At 36.3% G+C, this 23,232-nt stretch overlaps 2 protein-coding genes across 4 annotated transcripts; one reads left to right on the plus strand and one right to left on the minus strand.

The window, feature by feature from the left end:
• The first annotated feature begins 73 nt into the window (after positions 1 to 73).
• On the plus strand, positions 74 to 16,102 carry rad51d (RAD51 paralog D). Of its 3 annotated transcripts, XM_051892984.1 has the most exons (12): positions 74 to 235; positions 340 to 427; positions 1,057 to 1,118; positions 1,251 to 1,369; positions 2,822 to 2,903; positions 3,052 to 3,186; positions 4,097 to 4,192; positions 4,265 to 4,355; positions 4,441 to 4,511; positions 5,153 to 5,311; positions 5,436 to 5,502; positions 15,955 to 16,102. In XM_051892984.1, exons 2-12 carry the CDS (start codon positions 346 to 348, stop codon positions 15,978 to 15,980), a joined length of 990 nt encoding a protein of 329 aa, XP_051748944.1. In that variant the 5' UTR covers positions 74 to 235; positions 340 to 345; the 3' UTR covers positions 15,981 to 16,102. The 3 variants fall into 3 exon arrangements, with proteins under 3 accessions (XP_051748944.1, XP_051748945.1, XP_051748943.1); XM_051892985.1 differs by lacking the exon at positions 15,955 to 16,102 and having other exon boundaries at positions 3,121 to 3,186; positions 5,436 to 5,757; XM_051892983.1 differs by lacking the exon at positions 15,955 to 16,102 and having other exon boundaries at positions 75 to 235; positions 5,436 to 5,757.
• Positions 6,066 to 22,145, minus strand: lig3 (ligase III, DNA, ATP-dependent). Its single transcript, XM_051892982.1, is given in 22 exon segments — positions 6,066 to 6,944; positions 8,161 to 8,238; positions 8,844 to 8,941; positions 9,056 to 9,203; positions 10,110 to 10,256; positions 10,552 to 10,626; positions 10,732 to 10,874; positions 10,981 to 11,104; positions 12,554 to 12,631; positions 13,313 to 13,400; positions 13,554 to 13,633; positions 13,794 to 13,925; positions 14,864 to 15,019; positions 15,500 to 15,668; positions 15,746 to 15,823; positions 15,948 to 16,114; positions 16,258 to 16,380; positions 16,382 to 16,410; positions 17,120 to 17,332; positions 19,289 to 19,417; positions 19,502 to 20,092; positions 21,989 to 22,145. Coding segments are annotated over 21 exon segments (3,033 nt in total). The 5' UTR covers positions 20,046 to 20,092; positions 21,989 to 22,145; the 3' UTR covers positions 6,066 to 6,710.
• Positions 22,146 to 23,232: the final 1,087 nt, after the last annotated feature.

The following is a 23,232-nucleotide window of genomic DNA, read 5'->3' on the forward strand; positions in this document are numbered from 1 at the left end:
CCCGATCACGCGTGGCGGGGCTTAGCACAGTGCAAAGCCTGTCATTGGCTTCTGTAAACCTACGGAGGCTGTGATTGGACTGTTCTCCTGTCAATCACGCTGAACGATGACTGGTGTTGAAATGTGGCGGGCGGCGATAAAAAGTCATGAAGATTGCTCTCAAGATATAAAGATACTCAGAAGAACCCTGATGTGAAGAACATAAGTGTGTGTTGATGGGTTTTCTAGCCATCTGGTGAGAAGATCAAGTGTTTTGTGGTTAAGATGCTTAACGTAGCGTTGTTATTACCTCTTTTTTTAATAACGTTGCTGTCGATTGTGTTCTCAAACTCTGTCTAGGGAGTCATGGTGATCTTGAGAGAAGGGATCTGCCCTGGAATAAATGAGGACTTCATTAAGGCTTTACAATCAGAGGACATCAGAACAGGTTTCTTTCAGCATCACAGTGATGGCAACATGTAGTTTCAATTTCATCCTTGTTGCACAAACAAGAAATACTATAGTACTACAATGGCTTTATGGGGTTAAACTAACTAAGTTACCACAGTAAAAATTAATTTCCACTTGCCCCCCTTTTCTTTCATTTTTTAATGACAGGATTATTTACTGGCTCTTCTTTATTGTGTTGGAATATAAATCTACATATTGTATATTTTATACTTAGTAGATTTGTCCTTATGAAACACAAAAGATTATTTTTCTTGTCATGCCAGTCCATACAATCTAAATTAAAATTCTATCTAAAATGAAAATGAAATTGGAAAAAAATTATTTAAAATATTAATAAAAACTATAATAGTATCTTAGTGATACTAAAATAACACTGCTTAGTATGGAAAAGAGCTGTGTAAAGTTTCTGTGGAATTTCTCATTGAGTGTTCAAAAGAAATAAAATAACAGCATACGAGTTTGGAACAACATAAATAAATAAGGACTTTTCATTGAACAGTTGTTGCTGCTCAATCACTACAGTTGTCCCTATGGGAATTAATAAAGTTTACTCTGTAACTGTATATGGTCTTGAATTAATAATACATCCATGTTTAATTCTTTCAGTTGAGGACTTTGTCTCTTGTAACCCAGAAGAACTTGCTCAAAAATGTTCATTGTCTTACAAGGTATGTGGAATGACTTCATTTTAGGCCTATTCAGACCTCACCTTTATTTCGCACTATCCATCACAAAGACAGTATAATTAAATTAAACTAAGCAAAGTTAACTTACTAAATACTGTCCATGCTATCTTTCAGGCTCTAGTAGCTGTTCGGCGTGTGCTCTTGGCTCAGTACACTGCTTTTCCCGTCTCTGGAGCTGATCTCTATGAGGAGCTCTTGAGCTCCACAGCTATTCTGTCCACCGGCAATCCCAGGTCCCAAACATATATGATATGATATGATATGATATAATACTGTTTGTATATACACTACCAATAGTTTGGGGTCAGTATTTTTTTTTTTTTTAGGAAATTAATACTTTTATTCAGCAAGGGCACATTAAATTGATCAAAAGTAACAATAAAGACATTTAAAATGATACAAAATATTTTTATTTCATGCTGTTATTTTTCTGTTAATCCTGTTGGGGTTTTAAAAATTATTAAGCAGCACAACTGTTTTAAAATTGATAATAAGAAATGTTTCTTGAGTATCAATTCAGCATATTAGAATGATTTCTGAAGGATCATGAGACACTGGAGACTGGAGTAATGATGCTGAAAATTCAACATTACCATCACAGGAATAAATGACATTTTAAAATAAATTAAAATAGAAAATAGTTCTTTTTAATTTTAATAATATTTCATAATCAGTGTTGGGGAAAGATGCTTTTAAAAGTAATGCTTTACAATATTGCATTATTCCCTAAAAAGTAACTAATTGCATTACTTAGTTACTTTTTATGAAAAGTAATGAGTTGCGTTACTTTTGCGTTACTTTTTCTCATCTGGGCGGGGCTGGGCTTGCTTCTTTGTTTTTTAATAACAAAAAAGTTTTGGCAAATGTAAAGACCCTTTCACGCCAAAAGTGAAATGAATAAGCCTCAATTTGCATTTCCTCAGGGAAACTAGGGTGCATCTCAGACAAACCTTTTAGCCGTGCTGCCATTTTGCAGAAGAAAGTTCAACACTCTTATTTCAGCAATAAAAAACAAAAAATGAAACACAAATGTGATGTTTATCTAAAGTCATTTTTGCTTATTCATATGGTTGAATTGGATCATTAAAGGTCCGCAGCAAAGACGTTGGTTAATAAAGTGAGATTAAATGCATAAAGTATATTTGTATTATTTAACATATTTAATTATTGCTGGTTTGCATAATTTTCCGAGTTTGCATTTTACTGTTTTTATTAATTTTGAGGAATATTGAATCTGTTTTTGTTCAGGTGAGATGAGTAAAAGCATGCTCACATTTAATCTAGAACTACAGTAACCATAATGTTTACACACCACACACAATGTCTCATGGGGGACAGGAGAGCTGTCAGTCATTAAAAGGGAAAATAAAGTAACTTGAGTTACTTATTTGAAGAAGTAACTCAGATATTTTGTCATTTTAAAATTAATTGTGTTACTTATTACTTGAAAAACGTAATCTGATTACATAACTCATTACTTGTAATGCATTAACTCCAACATTGTTCATAGTATTACTTTTTTCCCTATATTTTTGATCAAATAAGTGCAGCCTTGGTGAGCATAAGAGACTTCTTTTAAAAAAATAAAAAATAATAAAAATAAATAAATAATAATTCCGACCCCAAACTTTTGAATGGTGGTGTATGTATTTTGTGTTAAGTCTCTGTGCAAATCTTCTCTTCAGTTTGGATAAGCTGTTAGATTCTGGGCTGTACACAGGGGAAATAACTGAGCTGATAGGAAGTCCAGGGAGCGGGAAAACACAGGTGACCTTTTGTTCTGGAAACTCTTCTCAGTTTCTTGGTCCTGCACTAAAATGTCAAAGTCCACCTTGCTTTTATTACCTACTGGGGTTGGGTGTGCAAACGAGTAGGTGTTCAACAATGCTCTGTGTCTCTCTCAATCACCTTGTAGGTGTGTTTTAGTGTTGCGGTTAATATGTCCCACCAGCTGAAGCAGACTGTTTTTTACATTGACACAAAGGGTGGTATGTGTGCCAACCGACTGCTTCAGATGCTACAAACCAAGACCCCTAATATGGAAGAGCAGGTGATCAAAGTGTAATTTATTAGTAGTGCTTTCTAAGGCAAGTATCACTATGTTGTATGTTCAATATTACGGATCAATAGCATTTGTGTCAATGTTAAATTTCGTCTTGTCCCTACGTTTATTTAAAAAAAAAAAAAAAAAAAAAAGCAAAGGGTTACAGTGAGACACTTACAATGGTAACCGTAAACCTTTAGCCACATAATGTTAACATGATTTTCGTGAAAAAAAAAAAAAAAAAAATCACTTCATAATGATTTCTGTCTGAAGTTATATCCAATTTTTCAACACCATAAACCCTAAAGCAACTGTAAAATTGATTTAAACTAAATAATACACAAGTTAACAATGTAAGTGCTTTTATAAAATTAAAGCTTCACATTTTAATTCTCCAAAATTCACTTGCATTTCACCAATTTACTTCTATTGTAAATGCCTCACTATCCATGTTTCCATTACAGATTCATGCAAAACTTTTGCGAATGTTAAAGGGTTAGTTCACCCAAAAATGAAATTTCTGTCATTAAGTACTCACGGGTTTGTGATGACATGAGGGTAAGACCTTCGTTCATCTATACACATTAAGATATTTTTGTTTAGATATTTTTAATCCAAGGGTTTCTGAACAACATATAGGCAGCAACGTCATTGCACCTTTTGAGGTCCAGAAAGGTACTAAAAACACTGTTAAAATGTCAATGTGACTACAGTGGTTCAACCTATTTTCAATTCGCAATTTCAATTTGCGCAATTTGAAGGGTAATGGAAACGCAGCTACTGTAACTTCCATTTTTACTTTTTTTCAGAGAAAAGTACAGTAGGTTCAAGTCAAATTATATATAATTATCTTTACTTTATTCGTATCGTAACTTCTACTGTGCTACAAAAATTGCTTTTCCTTTTGAATACATAGATGGAGGCACTTCAAAAAATCAAGGTGTTCCAAGTATTTGACGTCTTCTCTTTGCTCGCATGTCTTCAAAATCTACGATCGAATGGCCTTCAGAAGGTAGGAACTGTTCTGTGTGAAAGTCTATTGATTTAAGTGGTTGTTTGTAATAGAACTCTTGAATGTGCCCAGGCGTCTGTTGGAGGTGGTTCAGTCAAAGCGCTGATGGTGGATTCAGTCTCTGCTGTGCTCTCATCCATGCTCGGAGGGAAACAGAATGAGGGTATTTGTTTACAGTATTGCACAACACTTTATCTTAATACTTTACCTCGTGCATCAGATGTCACAGTTCTTCTACTTTGCATCAGGTATGTCCTTGCTGATGCAAGTTGCTGGGGAGATGAAGATGATCGCCAAAGACTTCAACATTGCTGTGCTGGTATACACCTTTCTTTAAAATTTAAAGTAGCTTTTTCCAGGGCTGGAAAAGTCTAATATCAATAAATGTTGATAGGTTTGTTCAAAATTTTTATTTTCTTTTTGCAGATGAGAAAATTAATTTTAAAGTTGGCATTAATTGAAATTTCATCCTATCTGTTTTGTACATGTTTTCAAAATTCAAAACTGAAATTTCATAAAAATGTTGAGCAGTTTGTATCACTGGATATTACTGTTATAATATAAAATGTTTAGCTAATTATTCGCCACATACTCTTTTACTGCTAAAACGAAAGCGTCGCATTGGAATTCACCCTCATCTTAAATCTTTTTGTCATCCTAACAACAAACAGAGCAGTGCATAATGGAGTACAGCAGAGCAGCACCAATAATATCAAATATTGGGGGGGTTCCCATCCCACCCCTTTTTTTTTTTTTAATTTGATAATCCGTTTGACTTGGATGTACGTCACAATATGGAAAAAACGATCTGTCGCGACTTTAAAAATCCTGAGCCAGTAATTGAAAATGACTGGAAAAGTCATGGAAATTCATTGAAATCCACCCCACAGTGACTTTAGTTTATGACCAATTATCAAAATGGCCTAATAGATACTGATATGGTGAAATCTTGCATTGAAGGTGACAAACCATGTGATCAAAGATGGAAATGGGCAGTTGAAGGCTGGACTAGGCCAGTCGTGGAGCCATGTGCCACGCACACGTGTACTCCTGCAGAGAGTGGAGAACGCAGAGACTTCGTCCTTACGAACCGCGACTCTGACCAAATCATCACGACAGGTGGTTTTAGGATAAATTGTCTAGATTTTTAAGAATAACCCAATAAAATCTATACTGAGTGGGTACACATGGAACATTACTACAACTTATTGTTTTATTTATTTATTTATTTTTCAATCTTCAGGCTTGTCATCTGGTAGAGGAGTTTGACCTTTGTCACTGGTCTGAAGAGAGGAGGACCTCCATTTCAGGCAAGAGGAAACTAGAAAGCAGTAAACCTTGACAAAAGTTCCACTGTGTTTTCATAGACAATACATATGGTTGTCCCTTTTGATTTCAAAGACTAGGAGGAATATTTAGAGTCAGTGTAAATATGTATATTATTTCTATGGACTGTTTTTGTCTTTGACAAGTGATAAGGAACATTTGTGCGTATTTGTACTTTTTTGTGTTTACTGAAGTCACAAAGGCCTTGCATTCTTATTTTATTAAAATCTTTTACATAATGTTGGCACCTTAATATTTATAAGTGATGAATGGAGCAATAAGTAACAAGTAAATAAGTAAAAAAGATGTTTCCTCAGCACCAACAGTAAAAATGACCATTCTTCAATGGAAAAACAAATTTATGCATTATTCTGTTTCTCACCTCTATGTGTCAGTATAAGTCCAAAAATCACTGAGTGCACCTTACTGATTAGACAAGAAAAAACCCAATTCAGAAAATTAATGTGTTATACAATCACTCATACTGGAGAACAGAACTGCGGTTCCCTATTGTGTGTTAGACTGACTCGATTCAAGCACAAATCAATTTTTTTGTGCATAAAAAGCTTGTTTTAATTAGAATGATTGGAACATTTGAAATTACACGTAACTACCATTACTAAGCTAGAGGGCTCTTACCCAATTTACTCTACACAATTATTAATTCCACAATCATGCCTCATGGCTGTTGCTATTGTATTGTTAACCACTCGTCCTGTGCCCAAGAGCATACTTCATACAAACCTCCTTGTCAAAACAGATGAATGACACTGTGTTATGATGAAGTCATCAAAATCATTACACTTATTGACCTCCTTGAAGAATATGCTTAAGAAATGAGTATCAGCATTAGTCAATGCCATCAAAATAAAGTTTAAAAATCATAAATATGAGAACTCATAGTGAGAAATCTCTCAATGTCAAAACCAACACAAACTTGAAAAGCTAGGAAACTTGACAGTTTTCTAGTACAACATGTGTAATACCACAATGTGGTAAAGCTAACAAAAAAATGATTTGGAGACACCGTTTAGAAAAAGTCCATTCAACTCGGTCTGTCATGATTGACAGCATTATTGCTGTAGCTGCGGGTCTGAAGAAATAGGCATTTTTCCCATAATGGCTTTGCTTGTTAGAGAACAGCAAACCTGAGCTTTATGCTTGTGTCCTTCGAGCAGTCTCTTTATCTCGTTCAGCAGGGGGGAACCACCCTCCTCTTTCGGATGCATTCCCAGATCCAGTTGGAGGTGACCCTCTGGGCTGAACTGTCGTCCTCGGGCTTCTCCAGTGTATGTGTGGCTGAACCGGAGTCATACTCAGGCACCAGATCTCCATCGTATGCTAGGAAGTAACGTCGAAGCTTCTCAAAGTCCTGTACTGACTCTGGAAGGTAGAGCTTCACACCTGTGAAAATGTCCAGTAGTGTCTGCAGGAAGATGGCAAGGGTGAAAACGTGTTAAGTGTGAACAGCATTTACACATTTTGAGGGAATCAACCTGCAAATGGTTATTTATAGTTAAGCTGAGATACAAGGAAGTATTTTAACAGCAAAATCCAGCTTTAGTTCAGTGTAGGGGTGGGCGATATACCGGTAGACACGATTAACTGGTACAAATTTGTCAACTGGTACAGATTTTGGACCATCATGGTTACACTCATGTGACATTGCTGTGCTGCAAGGTCACAAACGCTTATCGTTTATATGCATTAAGCACTGCGGTTTAAAAACAGGTGATTCTAAACTGTTGAATCACAATTAGCAGTGAAAGATAATTATTATATTAGAGTGTTATGTGAGAGTGTTGCTCAGCACTGTATGAGAGACACAAGACATGAAGCCACTGATCATAGTGTGTGAGAACTGAACCTAGTGATGTTTGCCGCCTAATTGGGCTTGAATGGTTAAATACACATACCTGTGTCAAAGTGACATGTATTTGCAGGTAAACAGAGTCATTTATGTATTAAGTGATTGTAAACAGTTGAGAAAGAACTGAGAAATTGAGAAAGAACAATGCACGAGTATAATGGCTCTGTGCAGCCGGTCTTAAAGTGACAGCATCCAAATTTACCGGCTGTCATTATTAATGTTAATCAAACAACAAAACAAGAGAAAATCTCTCACTGCTCATGACTGAATTACTTTAGTCATGAGCAATTGTAACTTTAATAAGAATAAACGTATATTTAATTTACACAGTAAAGACTATGCATTGTTTTTTATACATTTGATTACTTTATACATTTTATAGTATTTCTAGTGTGGTATTTTTACTAGCTGAGAACTCATGAAGAGCTAAATAAATGTGTAAGGGAGTCAAAACAGCACCAGGAATTCCTCAGTTACACACACAAATGAAGATCTGCTGCAACAAGACACAGTACCACTGCCTGTACCGAACTGTAATTCATGTAACTGCAACATTGTTCAGTTCAACCACACCAGAGTTGCCTGAAAAAGTGGGTTTTGGTCCGCTTGTTTGGTGCACACTAAGATTCGGACGGTCACATTCATACTTACTCAAATGAACTGCACTAACAGAGCAATCACATCAGAGTTTGTTTTAACTAAACCAAACCAGCCAAGTGTGAACAAACCTTAAATATATAGTCCCAAAGCAAGCCAAAGAGGGAAAACAAACCTTTTCATTCTTTGTGTCAGTTGTTTGAATGGTCTTCAATTTACTTTGTCCATTGCTGTGAGCAGGTTCTGTTTTTATCTGAAATAAAGCCAGATCACAGGGTTTGAGGAGAGAGATTAACCAAAAACGAATAAATGAACGTGACAAGACAGACTAAACCTGTCTAACCTTCAGAGAACACACTTTGCCATTTAAAAGTTTGGAGTCGGTAAGATTTTTTTTTAAGAAATGAATACTTCTATTCAGCAAGGTTGCATTAAATTGCTGTCAGTAAAGACTTTTACAGTGTTACAAAATATTTCTATTTCAAATAAATGCTGTTCTTTTGAACGTTCTATTCATCAAAGAGTCCTGAAAAAATGTGTTCGACAAAAATATGCAGCACAAATGTTCTTATCATTGATAATAAATGTTTATTGAGCAGCAAATCAGCATATTAAAATGATTTTTGAAGGATCATGTGACACTGAAGACTGGAGTAATGATGCTGAAAATTCAGATTTGCATCACAGGAATAAATGACATTTTAAAATATTCAAATAGAAAACAGTTATTTCAAATTGTAATATTTCACAATATTACAGATTTTACTGTATTTTTGATCAAATAAATGCAGACTTGAGCATTAGAGACTTTTCAAGCTTTCAGACAGTAGTGTGTGTATGTGGATGTGTGTAACAAACCTTCTTGGCATCTTGTCTCTCTGTGGGTAGTTTCCTCTTAACTGCTGGAGAGGATGATTCTGTTTTCACTGCCTTTGCTTTTGGGGTATGACCGTTTTCTGAACAGTTACACAAATACAGAACATAAGAACTTTTTAATGGTACTTTTATGATGCAGATGTCACACTTGACAACGTCAGACCAAACCGGATCTGCTCATGGCAAACGCTTACTTGTCTTAGCTGAGGAAGCTCCATGAGATGCTGAGGGAGAGCTTCCTCCACTCTCGCCTCCTGAGGAGCTCTTGTCATTTTGGCTAGTTTTGGAGGGACCAGCTGTTATCTCAAAATCACAGTTCTCCTTCGAGATTCGATACAGCTCCTGAAAAAATAAAAAATAAAATAATAAAGTTGGCATGAAATGGAAGTTGCGACAGTCTTTTCTTCTCTATTGTGACATACCCGAGTGAAATGGCTTCTCGAACAAGAAAAAAAAAAAAAAAAGTAGGGTGGGACTTGATTTTGTCCATCAGGAACTGATTGGACGATTGTGGTTTCCTACTGCTGTGATGTCATGTGAGTGACAGGTTGCCCCACCCTCACGGCAGAAAACAAGTCAGAGAAAATATTTTATTTTGATTATAAAGTTATAAATACTACAATATTCCATAAAAACAACAATTTTGATTTCATAGTGACTTTTATAATAAAAACTGAATATTTGATTTACAAAACAACCTAATTAATAAATACCGCAATATTCCATAAAAAAACAACAACAACAGTCCATTTTGATTTCATGGTGAATAAAAAATAAATAAATAAATAAAAAATGAATATTTGATGTAGGGCAGGGACTTGTTTCAACTGGATTTTGAGATGTGGGTGTTGGACTCAAAAATGAATGCGAGATGGCCAATTGGGGAGGGGCGGGATTTGATTTGAGAAGTCCGACATGAGTCACTAGAGAAAAATCTGTTGTTTCATCGAAGATCAAATTATGACGTTTTGATTAAACATTCTGAGATCAAAAAGAGAAACATACAAGGATGATTCATTCACAGTAGGATCATGCATTTACAAAATGAATGAGGCGAATTTTCATTTCATGCTGATTTTAAGAGCACAGATTTTTTTCATTTTGTACATGCCAAGACAAGATTGGTTTGAAATGATTCACACGTGTAACATCTTTTGAGGCTCTTGATGGCACAATCCGCAGTTCCTAATTGCATCTCCATGCAAAATGCTTAAAGACATATAAATATCATTTTATAATCAAGGGTACCTTGAGCTGCTGAAGGTTAGTGGCTGTCTTCCAGTCCTTGTCGTCACGCATTCGAGTGCATCGTGGGAAGCGGATAGATATGCCATCTGCAGTGTGCATTTCTGATTTGGAAAACTCTGCTCCTGTTATTTCCCACACTGGCGCTTTCTGTAAGCATGAACAAACAGGATACGTTCTTCCTTAGTCTTACACACAATACAAACTACTGCAGTTTCAGTTGAGTACAAACATCTTAAACAACTGAGTGTTGAATGGTCTATTTAACACATTCTGAGTTAAAGAGATAACTAGCCAATAAAGTTCCTTCATTGCTGTTTTTCCAATCACATACTGAACTGTAACCAGGCTTTTAACAGTCTCATCAAACTCATTTCACATTACAAGCACATAATCATTAAGCATCCCTTTGGTCATATTAGGAAGAGGATTGGCTCAGTCTTACTTCTGGATCACGGATAATGAAATCCGGGTAATAGTTCTTGACAATCTTCAACCATCCTGGGATCTTGCTTGGATCCTGTGATGGCGAGATAAACAGGAAACTTATCTCATGCAACTTTTTATAAATCTGATATGGCAATGTAGGCAGAGGAGAATCTACTGATTAAGTCATGAGATTTACCTTGCCTATTTTGATAACGTCCAACTCCTTCTGCAGTCTGGCTAACGTGGCGTCGTCATAGCCTCCTGAACACTTGGTCACAGTGCACCACTTCCTGGATTCTGGGTCATAGCAGCCCATGAGGAAACTGGACATAATTCCACCTGTGTGGCAGACAGAAACACATAATATTTCAAGACTGCACTACACTAGCAGCTCTGAAGTTCAATTATTGTTTAAAACCATTTGGATTGGACTGCTGATACGGACCATTTGAGCCTTTGCCATAGAAAGCTCCAAGCACCACAAGGTCAGCCGTGTCCGCCATTGCTCCTTCATTCAGATAGTCCTTCTTTACCTTCAACCAGTGACGCTTTCCGGGTTCATAGTGCCCCTGAAACAACAATAAAGCCCAGATGTAGCATGAAATGATCTAGCAAACACAAATGTATGGCACTTTTTTACCTGAGAGCAATAAGCTGTCAGAATCCTTGGGTTTTTGGCATTACAATCATGGGCTCACAAACTACTTACTATTTTTGCAGTATGTATACTGCGCGCAGTATGCAAATTTTCTGTGAGAGTGAAATAGACGGGACAACTTACAACACTTATCAAAATGTGAAAGGCACAAAAGAGCACCTTGAGTCGAAAAGTGTATCCTACAATGCAATGTGCTTGACCATTCATATCCAAAATGAACAAATAACCTGGAAGTAATATCAACCATGATTTTTAGCATCTATTTGACCATGCTGCTGGGAATTTGTCTCACAAACCGAATAACAAATGCATCATTTCTATTTCCTAGATGGTAACAGGATGCCAATCAACAAATCAAGGATTCTTTACAACAACACAAATGTTCAGCTCAAAAATTTGATCCAATTCTCACAACGATTTGTACGTTCAGACCAATGTGTAAAGAGACAAAAGAGCCGTTTCCAGATTCTTCGTCTGCTGTACACTGTCAAGTAGCAAAATAATTTGTAATCTTAGTCCACATTCACACAGTTGTCAGTCCTGAATTTGAGTCCTTAAAGGTGCAGTGTGTAAACTTTAGCGGCATCTAGCGGTGAGGTTGCGAACTGCAACCAACGGCAGCTCACCCTTCCCTTTTGAAGCAAAATAGAGAAGCTATGGTGGCCGTCTAGCCAACACAAGTCAAATATCTCGTCGTCTGAGACAGCAGAGAGTACTTTAGCCAGTGAAGCAATGAGGTTTCTTCTTGCTTATAACAAAGAACAGTCTCTGCTTCTAATAAACCAGATGACTACCGTCAGTTTGTACGCACGCCTCAAATGCTCCGCTCTTTACCCAGATATAATAACAGATATGCATCAAAAGTCTAAGACTTTTCAGCTTTACAGATGTCGTCATCTTTGATATTACTGTGGTCACTGTCGCTAACATGGTTACTGGTAAGAGAATATGGGCTTGACTCCCATTGCACGTTCATACAGACAGTATTTGAGACGCTACTGGAAGTTGCTGTGAGAAAGGGTCATTTCAAGACTTACTCCTGTAAGCAAATGAGGATATCAATCCCAAAAACTGACATTTTGTGAATGCCTTATTGGTTTGCCAATTATTTGCAGTGGGATGGAAAAGAGATACAAAAAAAAAAAAGTCGCATTGATGGAATGCCAATGTTATCAGCCTTCATTTAAATTAAAATGTTTCTCGTACTGAATTTTCACACATAACATTTGTCTTGGTGTGTACAGGCCTTCAAACATACAACATGGTGGTTATAGCATATTACTTCTAGTACTTCAGTAGGCAGCACACTGTGTAGTATACAGTACGCTAGTATTGCATTCAAAATGTAGCCATGCTGTACCTTGATATCCTTCAGAACCAACCCCTCCAGTCCCTCTCTGATGACACGTGTGATCATTTCTGCCAGGTCAGCAGCTCTCTGTTGGGACAAAATGTCATTAGCCATAATAAAATCATCCACCCTGAAGTTTTACTATAACATCAACCTTTAATTAACTTGACCTACCTACACATTTGAAAACATTCTAGAATACTGAGGACATATGCATGATGGGTAGAGAAAGAAAAACATAAGCCGCTTTTCCACCGTCGGGCCAAACCGTTCTCTTTGCTTAACCGCTCCATTCCGTGCCGATCCAGCCCAGCCGGTATGGATATGGTTTCATTTTCCACTGTGGGGCTGATAACGGTGCTCTTTGGAATGTAATACAAATGAGTCAGTCATTGCCTTGGTAACACAAGAGTTTACAGACGGTATGAGATATAAATAGCGACTGCGTTATGGAGGATGATCAAATATTACTTTTAATTTTATTATTAATTTGTGTTTACTTTGCTCAAACAGCGTGCTTGGCCAGCTACATAGAAACTGGCAGCCAGGCAGCAGACAAGTGATCAATCCTGAGTGGTGACATCATGACGCTTTCTACCAGCACGGTAGAACTCCGGGCTGAGAACGGTTTGTAATCGTGCAGTGCTGAACCAAGAGGTTAATATAACTGCTTAAGAGGAAATATAACTGCAACTGTTCCGGCATTCTTAGAACTGTTCAGCCTGATGGTGGAAAAGCAGCTACATATAATAACAATGCAGAACTGACCGTGACATGCTTCATTTCTGAGAAAAGAATCCTGTTAGGAACTTCCACCATATTGTCATGGAGAAACTTTCTTCTTTCACAGAGAGGTCTGGAAAACATCACATCATCAACATCTTTCACGTCTTAGATTGAAAATATCGATCACATTTTAATATAAAGGTTTTATTGTTCTGTAAAACCTGAAATAACTTTCAAATAGATAAAGGATAAATGAAAAATTAATTCATTTAGGTTGACTCACTTGTCCATGAGACTGACACCATTAAAATAAATGCAGTCGAACACAAACAGACCCACTTGAGCATCCTGGAAAGCTGCTTTCTGAAAACATACAAAAACAAAACAATGCTCTCAGTTCAGATGAAGTTTGGAATATACATTACCATTTAAAAGTTGTTTTTTTTAATGGAATTAATACTTTTATTCTGCAAGGATGCATTCAATTTAAGGAACACCAAAACAACATTGCCCTCTGGTTTACCTTGTGTACTCCAAGAGTCCCAAAAGGCAGTGGTTTGCTAGACCTTGTGTCAATAAGAAGAACTTCAGCATCGAGGATCATGCTATGGCCACCAGGAAATGCCTGCGGTATGAACTCTTTAAAATGAGCAACCTGCAGGAGAAAAATCAAACCCTTTTTAAAATAAATCTTAATGATTTTAAACACACACACACACACACAAAAAAAAAAAAAAAAAAAAAAAAAAAAAAAAAAAGGAACAAGCCCAAAATGGCTAAACACTAAGCTTTTAATTGTCTAACCACAAATTACTGGTCAGAAAATTAGCTAATTTTAAGAAAATGCACTACTTAAAATGCCTTTGAAGTCTCAGAAAAAGACAGAATGAAGATTTTGTCAGAATATGGGAAGTTGTGTGTGGAGTGATGAATCAATGAAACACGAGTTGCATGGTAATGCTCCAGAGTGGTGTCTTCGAAAATCTGCTGAGAAATATAATAATAAATGCATCTCTAGCACAGTGAAGCATGGAGGGAGAGGACCATTTTTAGCTGCTGGTATTGGTGAGCTGTTTCACTATGAAAAGTTTGGAGTACAGGAGAATATTGCAGAATGGCTTGCTTCCCAAAAATGAAAAGTTGTTATCTAAAGAGGAATGATCAGATGTTATTTTTCAACAAGACAACCAAGATGTGGCTTGAGCACAAGTCCATCAGGCTCATGTTTCGGCCTGGTCAGAGTCCAGATTTGAACCCTTTAGTGAATATTTGGTCTAACATTAAACTCAAACGAACTGGGAGACATTTTGCAACTACTCATGAATTGTTTGAAGCCATTAACATTAAGTGAAACTACACTGACTCTTCTTCCTGTAAAAAGCTGTCTGCAAGTTGGGAAAGGCTATTCTGTGCTAAAGGTACTTTATATACAGTATTTGTGCAATTCTTGCTAGTTTCCTGACCAGTGATTTGTGATTAAAATGGTTAAGACCATTAAAAGGCCACTACATATTTTGCCATTTTTGGCTTGGCCCTTTTTTGCCCAGGAGAGTGTATTATATATTATGGCTAACAGTTGCTGGAGGTCCTGACCTTGTGTGGAAGTACTGGTTTGAGACTTCGACTGAAGTAACTGAAGTGATCACCGTTCTTATGGACCTGCACACGCTCACCATCATACTTGATCTCAGAGTACATCCCATTAGGACACTTCTTCATGGCATGCTCAATGGACTTACATGCCTCTGCCTACAAGAATAAAAACAAGCAGTTAATACAATTAAGAAAACCTTAGTAAATAGTAGGCATAATCTTTTATTACAGTTTCTTAAAAATATTTAAACAAAATATCTTATTAATAACCTACAACCTGCAGACTAGTCCAAATTGTTTAGCTTTGCACATTCTTAATATTGAATGTAATCTGTACCTGAAGAATATGGAATTAAAGTGATAGATCACCCAAATATAAAAATTCACGTTGTTCCAAACCTGTACAACTTTTATTTGTGAAACTTAAAAAGAAGATATTCGAAGAAATGTCTCAATTTTGTTTCGTCAAAATTGTTTGGTTACCAACGTTTCTCAAAATATATATTTTTTTGTGTTCCACAGAAGAAAGTCAGTCATACATGTTTAGAACAACATAAGGATGAGTGAATTATGACAGAATTTATTTTTTTTTTTTTTTTGGTGAACTATCCATTTAAGAACACTAGTGACTCTGACCAGCATTGGCTGTACAGGGGTCATCAGAGACGCCTCCACGCTAAGGATCTTTCGGGGCCCTGATCCATTAGAGGCTTCCTGCTGGTTCCGTAGCACCCTGTCGATTACGTCACCAAGGTTACGGGAGGCTTTGAAGGCATCATATGCGTTAGGGTCCACAGCATCCAAACTGATGAGAGAAAGGTTACACTGAGTGAGACAGAACAAACACAATGCCTTTAGGTACAATTTGCTAGCAACACTTACACATGCTTTGCCCCCGAGTTGATTTTCAGATCATGTTTGACCAAACGAATGTAGCACTTCAGATCATTTCCGGTACATCTGGGAAACAAGAAACAGTTAGCATCCTCAAAATTCAAACAAATGGAAAACATGTATTTTTTTTTTTTTTTTTTTTTAAATAAGTATTTTATATAATCAAAGATTAAAATGATTTCTCTCTGACTTTTTAGCAATGTCCTGCAGCTCTGCCTGCTGATCATCCTCCTTTGTGAGCTGGGATAGACGGGTCAGTGAAGCATCCACCTCCTGGATGGTCAAAAGACTCTTGGCTGCTGGAGGGAAAGACTTGCTGTCCTCGAAAAACATCCGCACTGTCTCTGAAACATCTCCCTATTTGAAACCGATAAAGATTAATGAAGGAAAGGCTCAAATATTTCTCTTCTTTGACTACTTTACATGTATTGTGAAAAGCGCTATACAAATGTGAACTGAAATACTTTTGTAAAAGAAATATGCAAAACAACGTGACAAACCTGTTCCAAGTCTTGCACCATCTCATCCTGACTGCAATTCAATATACGGCTGAAAAGTTTGACAATTTGTTTGTCATTGAGGTTGTACACATTCTTCACCACTCCTGGTAGGAGAAGCTTCACCTGTCAGGTATAAATCTCCTCTGAATTTGTCTGTGAAGATGTGGGAGGGAGATTAAAAGATCACTTTGAGATTGCTTGTGTTAATAACTACATTTTCCATCTACCTATTTTTATGCACATTTTGGGATATTGCATAAAAAAAAAAAACAGCTGTATGGAGATGGCAAGATGCGCATAAATTCTAAAAATGCACATGTGCGGTCGTATGAGTTGGATACATTTTTTATCCTATAAGAAAACATGCGCATAAACTACGATGGAAACATTTACCGAATAAATTCCTTGACGCACATATAAAAAAAAAAAAAAAAAAAAAAAAAAAAAAACACATAACTGTACTAACCAGTGGACCGATTTCATTGCACAGCATCTGAAATGTTGTATTGGTCTTTCTGAAATACCTGATCAAAGTCTGTCGTCAAAGTGGTTCGGTATAATTACCTCTCAGAACTGTCTTAAATGACTGTGTTCCCTAACAGCAGGCCTCTGCCTCCGAAAGCAAGATAACATGTTTATTGCGTTTCATCGCTCTTTCATCTCAGAGCGTGCAGATATATACAGTGGCTGCTCCTACTTTCCTTAGTGATATTTAGCGCCAGTTTATCAGGAAGTGATGATTTTGCTCACTGTATGCTTTATTCGCAAATGTTTTATGTGAAAGTCCAATTTTGCACTCAAGTTAAATTCACAACTTTGGATGGAAACATAGCTTATGATGTCCCTAATTATCTATGCTCACCTCCACCAGAGCCTTTCGCTAAGAAGTCTCTGATGATCTCTGTCTTGGCGTTGTAGCCTGACTTCTCTGCGACTAAGGCACAGAGTTTGCGGAACTCCCGCAGTAAGTTGTCTTTATGGTTGGGGTCACATAGCTGAGCTGATAAAGCACTGCCCTGAGTGGGTTTGGCTGGAGACGGTCCAGGACTGGAGGAAGAGGAACCAGCCTTGGTAGCTGTGGACACAGAGTGTTAAGCCTTGTATTAAGTTGGCAGAGCATGACAGCATGAAACGACAGATCACGTTTATACATCTATATCATAATGGTCCAAAATTATCACTGGCCTAGTGGCAAATGAGAGTAAAAATGGCTTGGCAGTTCAACAGATTTATTTTCCAGCTGGTAAGTCACTTTATAAAATGAATTAGTAAGAATGATAATATGACCCTCATCCATGTAAATTCAAATCAATACATACTGCAATACAACTATCTATATACAGTACTAAGTGACTAGTAGAGAGAACTTGTACATCCAAACATAAAAAACATTTTAATTTTTATTTTATTTTATTTTTTTTATTTAAATATAAAAATAAAACAATATATCAAATCTAAAAAAAAAAAAAAAAAAAAAAAAAGTCTCTCTCTCTCTCATATATATATATCTTACCAGCCATAAATATTTCTTACTGGCAGTAAAAATACATAAATTAAAAGGTAAAAAATATTATAAAACACATTTGTGTGGCAAAAAGTTAATTTCAGATTCTGTTTAAATCTCTACTGTCTCTACAACAATTAAGTTACATTACAGTTAAAGGGTTAGTTCACCCAAAAATGAAAATAATGTCATTTATTACTCACCCTCATGCCGTTCCACACCCGTAAGACCTTCATTCATCTTCGGAACACAAATAAAGATATTTTTGTTGAAATCCGATGGCTCAGTGAGGCCTCCATAGCCAGCAATATCATTTCTCGCTCAAGATCCATTAATGTACTAAAAACATATTTAAATCAGTTCATGTGAGTACAGTGGTTTAATATTAATATTATAAAGCGACGAGAATATTTTTGGTGCACCAAAAAAACAAAATAACGACTTATATAGTGATGGCCGATTTCAAAACACTGCTTCATGAAGCTTCGGAGCGTTATGAATCAGCATGTCGAATCATGATTCGGATCGTGTGTCAAACCGGCAAACTGCTGAAATCGTGACTTTGGCGCTCCGAACCGCTGATTCAACACGCCGATTCATAACGCTCCGAAGCTTCCTGACGCAGTGTTTTGAAATCGGTCATCACTATATAAGTCGTTTTGTTTTTTTTGCTCACCAAAAATATTCTCGTCGCTTTATAATATTAATATTGAACCACTGTACTCACATGAACTGATTCAAATATGTTTTTAGTACATTAATGGATCTTGGGAGAGGAAATGTCATTGCTGGCTATGGAGGCCTCACGGAGCCATCGGATTTCAACAAAAATATCTTAATTTGTGTTCCGAAGATTAACGAAGGTCTTACGGGTGTGGAACGGCATGAGGGTGAGTAATAAATGACATTTTCATTTTTGGGTGAACTAACCCTTTAAGTTTGGGGTCAGTAAGACTTTTTATGGGGGGGGGGGGAATTAATACTTTTAAATCAGCAAGGATGTATTAAATTAACCAAAAGTGACAGTAAAGACTTTTACATTGATACAAAAGATTTCCATTTCAAATAAATGCTGTTCTTTTGAACTTTCTATTCACTGAAGAATCCTGAAAAAATTGTATCATGGTTTTCACAAAAACATTAAGCAGCACAACTATGTTCAACACTGATAACACATGTTTCTTTTCCAGTAAATTGACATATTAAAATGATTTCTGAAGGATCATGTGACACTGAAGATTTGAGTAATGAAGCTGAAAATTCAGCTCCAGTAATTCCTTATCACCGGAATAAATTACATTTGAAAATATATTAAAATAGAAAACAGAATAGTAATATAATACATTACTGTTTTTACTGTAATTTTGATTAAATAAATGCAACCTTCATTAGCATAAGAGACTTTTTATAAAAACTTTAAATAAACCTGACCCCATATATTTTAACCATAGTGTATCTTAATATACACAAACATTGCAAACAAAAACAGCAGCAAAAGAAAGAACACATGCTCTCTTGGTGTTGTACCTGTGAAGCCTGAAAACTTGCGAGGAGCGTTGACTGTTGGATCAGCTAGCGGTGCGGACAGCTGCCCACTGTTGTTTAACTTTGCTTGCACTTTCTTCTTTGGGGTTGCATTGGTTTTGGCTGCCAGTTCTGTTAAAGAGAAGAAAGACTGTTCAGCATATGGCAGATCTGCAATGACATCTGATTCAAACTAAACAAGGAGAGCACAAATACCTGAAACATGTTTATTGATTAGATCTTTATCCTCATCCTGAAGTTCCTCCCATCCCTCCAGCTCTGTGATGTCCTCGATTTTCTTTGTGGTGGCACGCGCTCTCTCCAGCTTCTCGAAGATGCACTTGACATGGTACCACTCCTTCATTTCCCCTGCAGACTCACTGAATGGGTTTGGCACTATCTTGCCAATCCGGACCAGCCCCTTCATGATCTTGTCTTTGCATTTCTTGCACCCAGCAGTGCCACGTTTGGCGTATTCCACGCAGTATCTTTGCTCTGCCATGTCTGGTTGTTCACGTTGCCACTCAGGCCAAGAAACGTGGAAATAAGAGCAGGAGCTGAGAGTAAACTGTCGAAATTGTGGCACACAGAAAAAGATGCCACTGGGGCTAGATGCAAAGCCCCACGTAAACGTAAGAGTCCTCGAGCACTGGAGATAATGACGATTTAGTGTTGCTCTGAATACTGTTTCCCTAAAAAGTGTTGGCAAAGATGATCTGCTTATTGTCCTCACTATCCTGCCAAAACAAAAACTGGGCATAAAGTTCAGTAATAGAGAGTTTCCATCTTACACAGCACAGGTGATTTCTGGAAGAAAAAAAAAAAAAGATCATTAACAATATTCAGGGGATTTTTTAGATTATATATATTATATATATATATATATATAAACTGAGGTTGTATGGAAAAATTAAAGTTAACTTAGGCTGGTGAGGATAAGCTGAGCAAACACTTAGCGTATTTATTTATTTATTTATTACTCATTAAGCAATAAACATTATACAAAAAAGTGCAAAATAAGGTATATAAATTAAAATATAAATAAAATATACAACAATGTACTGCAGAGGAAATATTATCACAAACCACTTTACCTAACTTTAGTGTAAAAAATATGATGTTGATAAAATAGTAACTCACAATTATGTTTTTTTGTTCTGTTTAGGTGTCACATCGTAAATAAAAATGCACATGAAACTTAAACCAAAATATCTTATTACAATAAAATAACATCTGATTGCTTCTTAAGACAATTGTGGCCTGTTGCATGAAGCTGGTTGAACAAACTCTGAGTTTCAGAGTAGGTTTGGAGTTGACAAATCCAGATAAATCCAACCTGGTTTAGATCAGGTTCAACTGTTGCACTGTCGCTCGGTATAAACTTTCTCTGTCAACTCAGGTTTAATCCAGAGTTTGCAAAGCACGTGCACCTGAAAGTGTGACACGTGCGGCAAACAGCCAATCACACGGAACAAGGAGAACGTCAGTTTGATTCACTTCTCGCGAGAGAGCCGCACAATTCATGTCTCTTCCAAAGATTAAGAGATCGTTATGAAAAATATGCAATTAAACACATTTACAAAGCAGGAATAAACACTGATGCAGTGAAAGTTTTTAGAAGGCAGCTGAAAGAAAATATCTGACTATATCAATGCATGTGAATCAAACAAATAGACCAAATAATTAATATAGTTTCACAAAGAGCTCAAAAGAATACATGTAAGCCTAATCTGTTTAAAAGTTTTATATATTATGCATGTATTATATTTATTTTAATTTAAAAGCAAAGTTCAATATTCTCTATTAATATAATAGGCCTAATTATATGAATATGTCATGAATTATTCATCATTTTAATTTGTTTAATATAAATATCATGAATAATTAACGGCAAATGTTGAGCAATTGTGTTTCTAAAATGTTTTCACTATAAACTGATTTAATTTGGAGCGAGAGATACAGGGGAGTGGCTTTATTGCATCAGATACATGTCACTTTACTCACAGCTGATTGGTCGAGTTTGGGTTTGTGATCTAACTCAGAATAAAACCTGCTCCGGAGCAGATTAGCCGTGAAGCATAAGTTACCATAGCAATGAACCTCGCTAAAAACCAATCCACCTTCATAAGCCCGAAAAACCAGAGTTTGCTCAAACTAATCTTGAACTTACCTGGGTAGCAACTGAAACCGGCTTTGTGCGACAGACCACTGGTTATGTTAATAATAATAATAATAATAATAGAAAATATACAAGGTGAAAAAATGCAAAATAAGGCATATACGTTCAAATCAATACTGTGTCTTTATGCAAGAATTTCCAATTCTGTCAATAAACTGCTTGATTTTACTCAAAGATATGATTATTTTCTCTACTAGTGAATTTGCATTTATGTATATCGAACTTAATCAATCATATAAAACACAACACAATGCACTGCAGAGATAGTATAATCTTTAACAACTTTAGTATAAAGAAAAAAAATACTACAAATATAACTTTCAAAGAGCATGTGCCGAAACTGTCATTTGACATTGATAGAATAGTCGTTTAAAATTATGCTTTTGGTGGTTTTGTTTACGTGTCGCTTTGTTGATCAACGTGGAATTAGCTCACATGCTAATCTTAGCTGAACTGTGCACCAAAGCCATATAATCAGCTAACTGTGAGAGGTTATACAGCAAATCATATCAATTGAGTTTTACCTCAGTATTTAGTGCAAGTCGATCCCAAGCTTCTCATGTAACGGGTTTCATTTTTAAAAAACAACTTAATGTCTTAGCAAAAGAGCATGATTTCTGGATTGTGTGCGGTCCCCTTTAAATCACACGAGCGTTTCCTCTTTGTTTGGAAGTGTTTCCTGTGCAGTGCGCATGTGCACCAAAAATACCGCTGATGTTTTATTTTAACATTATTTATTCTTGCAAACATTTATCGACTTGTCTTAGACACAAATGCAAGGTGACCGCTCCTTCCGCTAGAATTTCACGTTTTGTTCTACAACACACATTAAAACTTCAAATATGACTTTTGAAGACGCTATGTTTTTATTAATAATAATAAGAAGAAGAAGAAGAAGAAGAAGAAGAAAAACAACTTACGGATTTTAAAAACAAGTTGCTAAATAAGGACAACAGTGGTTATCTATTTCGTCAAGCACGTCAACTCACATAGCCTACTTGTGGTAGTTAGTCCTTATCAAAGACTTGAGATATACCAAGATGGTGCACTCATGCACCCCCTCATCTACGTAAGGAAAGTTGAGTGCAAGTGTCTAACATTCCACCCTTCGTTTTTTCGGTTAATTAATGTCACCATGAAATCAAAATTGACCATTCTTTTTTAATATTGCAGCATTTATTATAGGCTAAATGATTTATCTGTGCGCATCATTTTTTTTTTTTTTTTAATTCATATTTCCCCTCAAAATAACTTCCCCTCCCTCTAACAGTGACATCTCTTCTCTTCTCTGATGACGTGTTTCCTGGCATGAGGGAAGGACAACCACTCACATGACATCACAGCAATAGCAAACCATCCAATCAATTCCTGATGGACAAAATCATATCAGGCATTACATTTTGTTTTGTTTTTCTTCTAGAAGCCATTTCACTTGGATATATGTCACAAAGAATAGACTATCACAACTTCTGTTTCATGCCGACTTTAAACAAGCAACCACCTTAGTTCAAACCACAATGATCTAATCAATTCCCAGTAGATAAAATTAAGTACCAGCCTATTTTTCCTTGTACAATTCAATTAAATTCACATTTAGTTATAGCACTTTTCCCAACACATATTGTTTCAAGGCAGCTTCACAGAAAATTAATGTTTCTATATTATAATTAGGAGTAATCTGTTATTTGACTGTATCAAAGAAGATTTAGTAAATCGAGGGAATGAAATAGTAAATCGTGTGCACGTTTTAGTAAATCGAGGCAACAAA

This window comes from Ctenopharyngodon idella, chromosome 5 (genome assembly GCF_019924925.1).
Source record: "Ctenopharyngodon idella isolate HZGC_01 chromosome 5, HZGC01, whole genome shotgun sequence".
Classification (NCBI taxonomy): domain Eukaryota; kingdom Metazoa; phylum Chordata; class Actinopteri; order Cypriniformes; family Xenocyprididae; genus Ctenopharyngodon; species Ctenopharyngodon idella.

Bases quoted from the DNA above. Each gene is read 5' to 3' on its own strand.
- rad51d (XM_051892983.1), top strand. From the start codon at position 346: ATGGTGATCTTGAGAGAAGGGATCTGCCCTGGAATAAATGAGGACTTC. The intron at 1,119-1,250 runs GTATGTGGAATG...GCTATCTTTCAG, and splicing joins AATGTTCATTGTCTTACAAG to GCTCTAGTAGCTGTTCGGCG. The intron at 3,187-4,096 runs GTGATCAAAGTG...TTGAATACATAG, and splicing joins CCCCTAATATGGAAGAGCAG to ATGGAGGCACTTCAAAAAAT.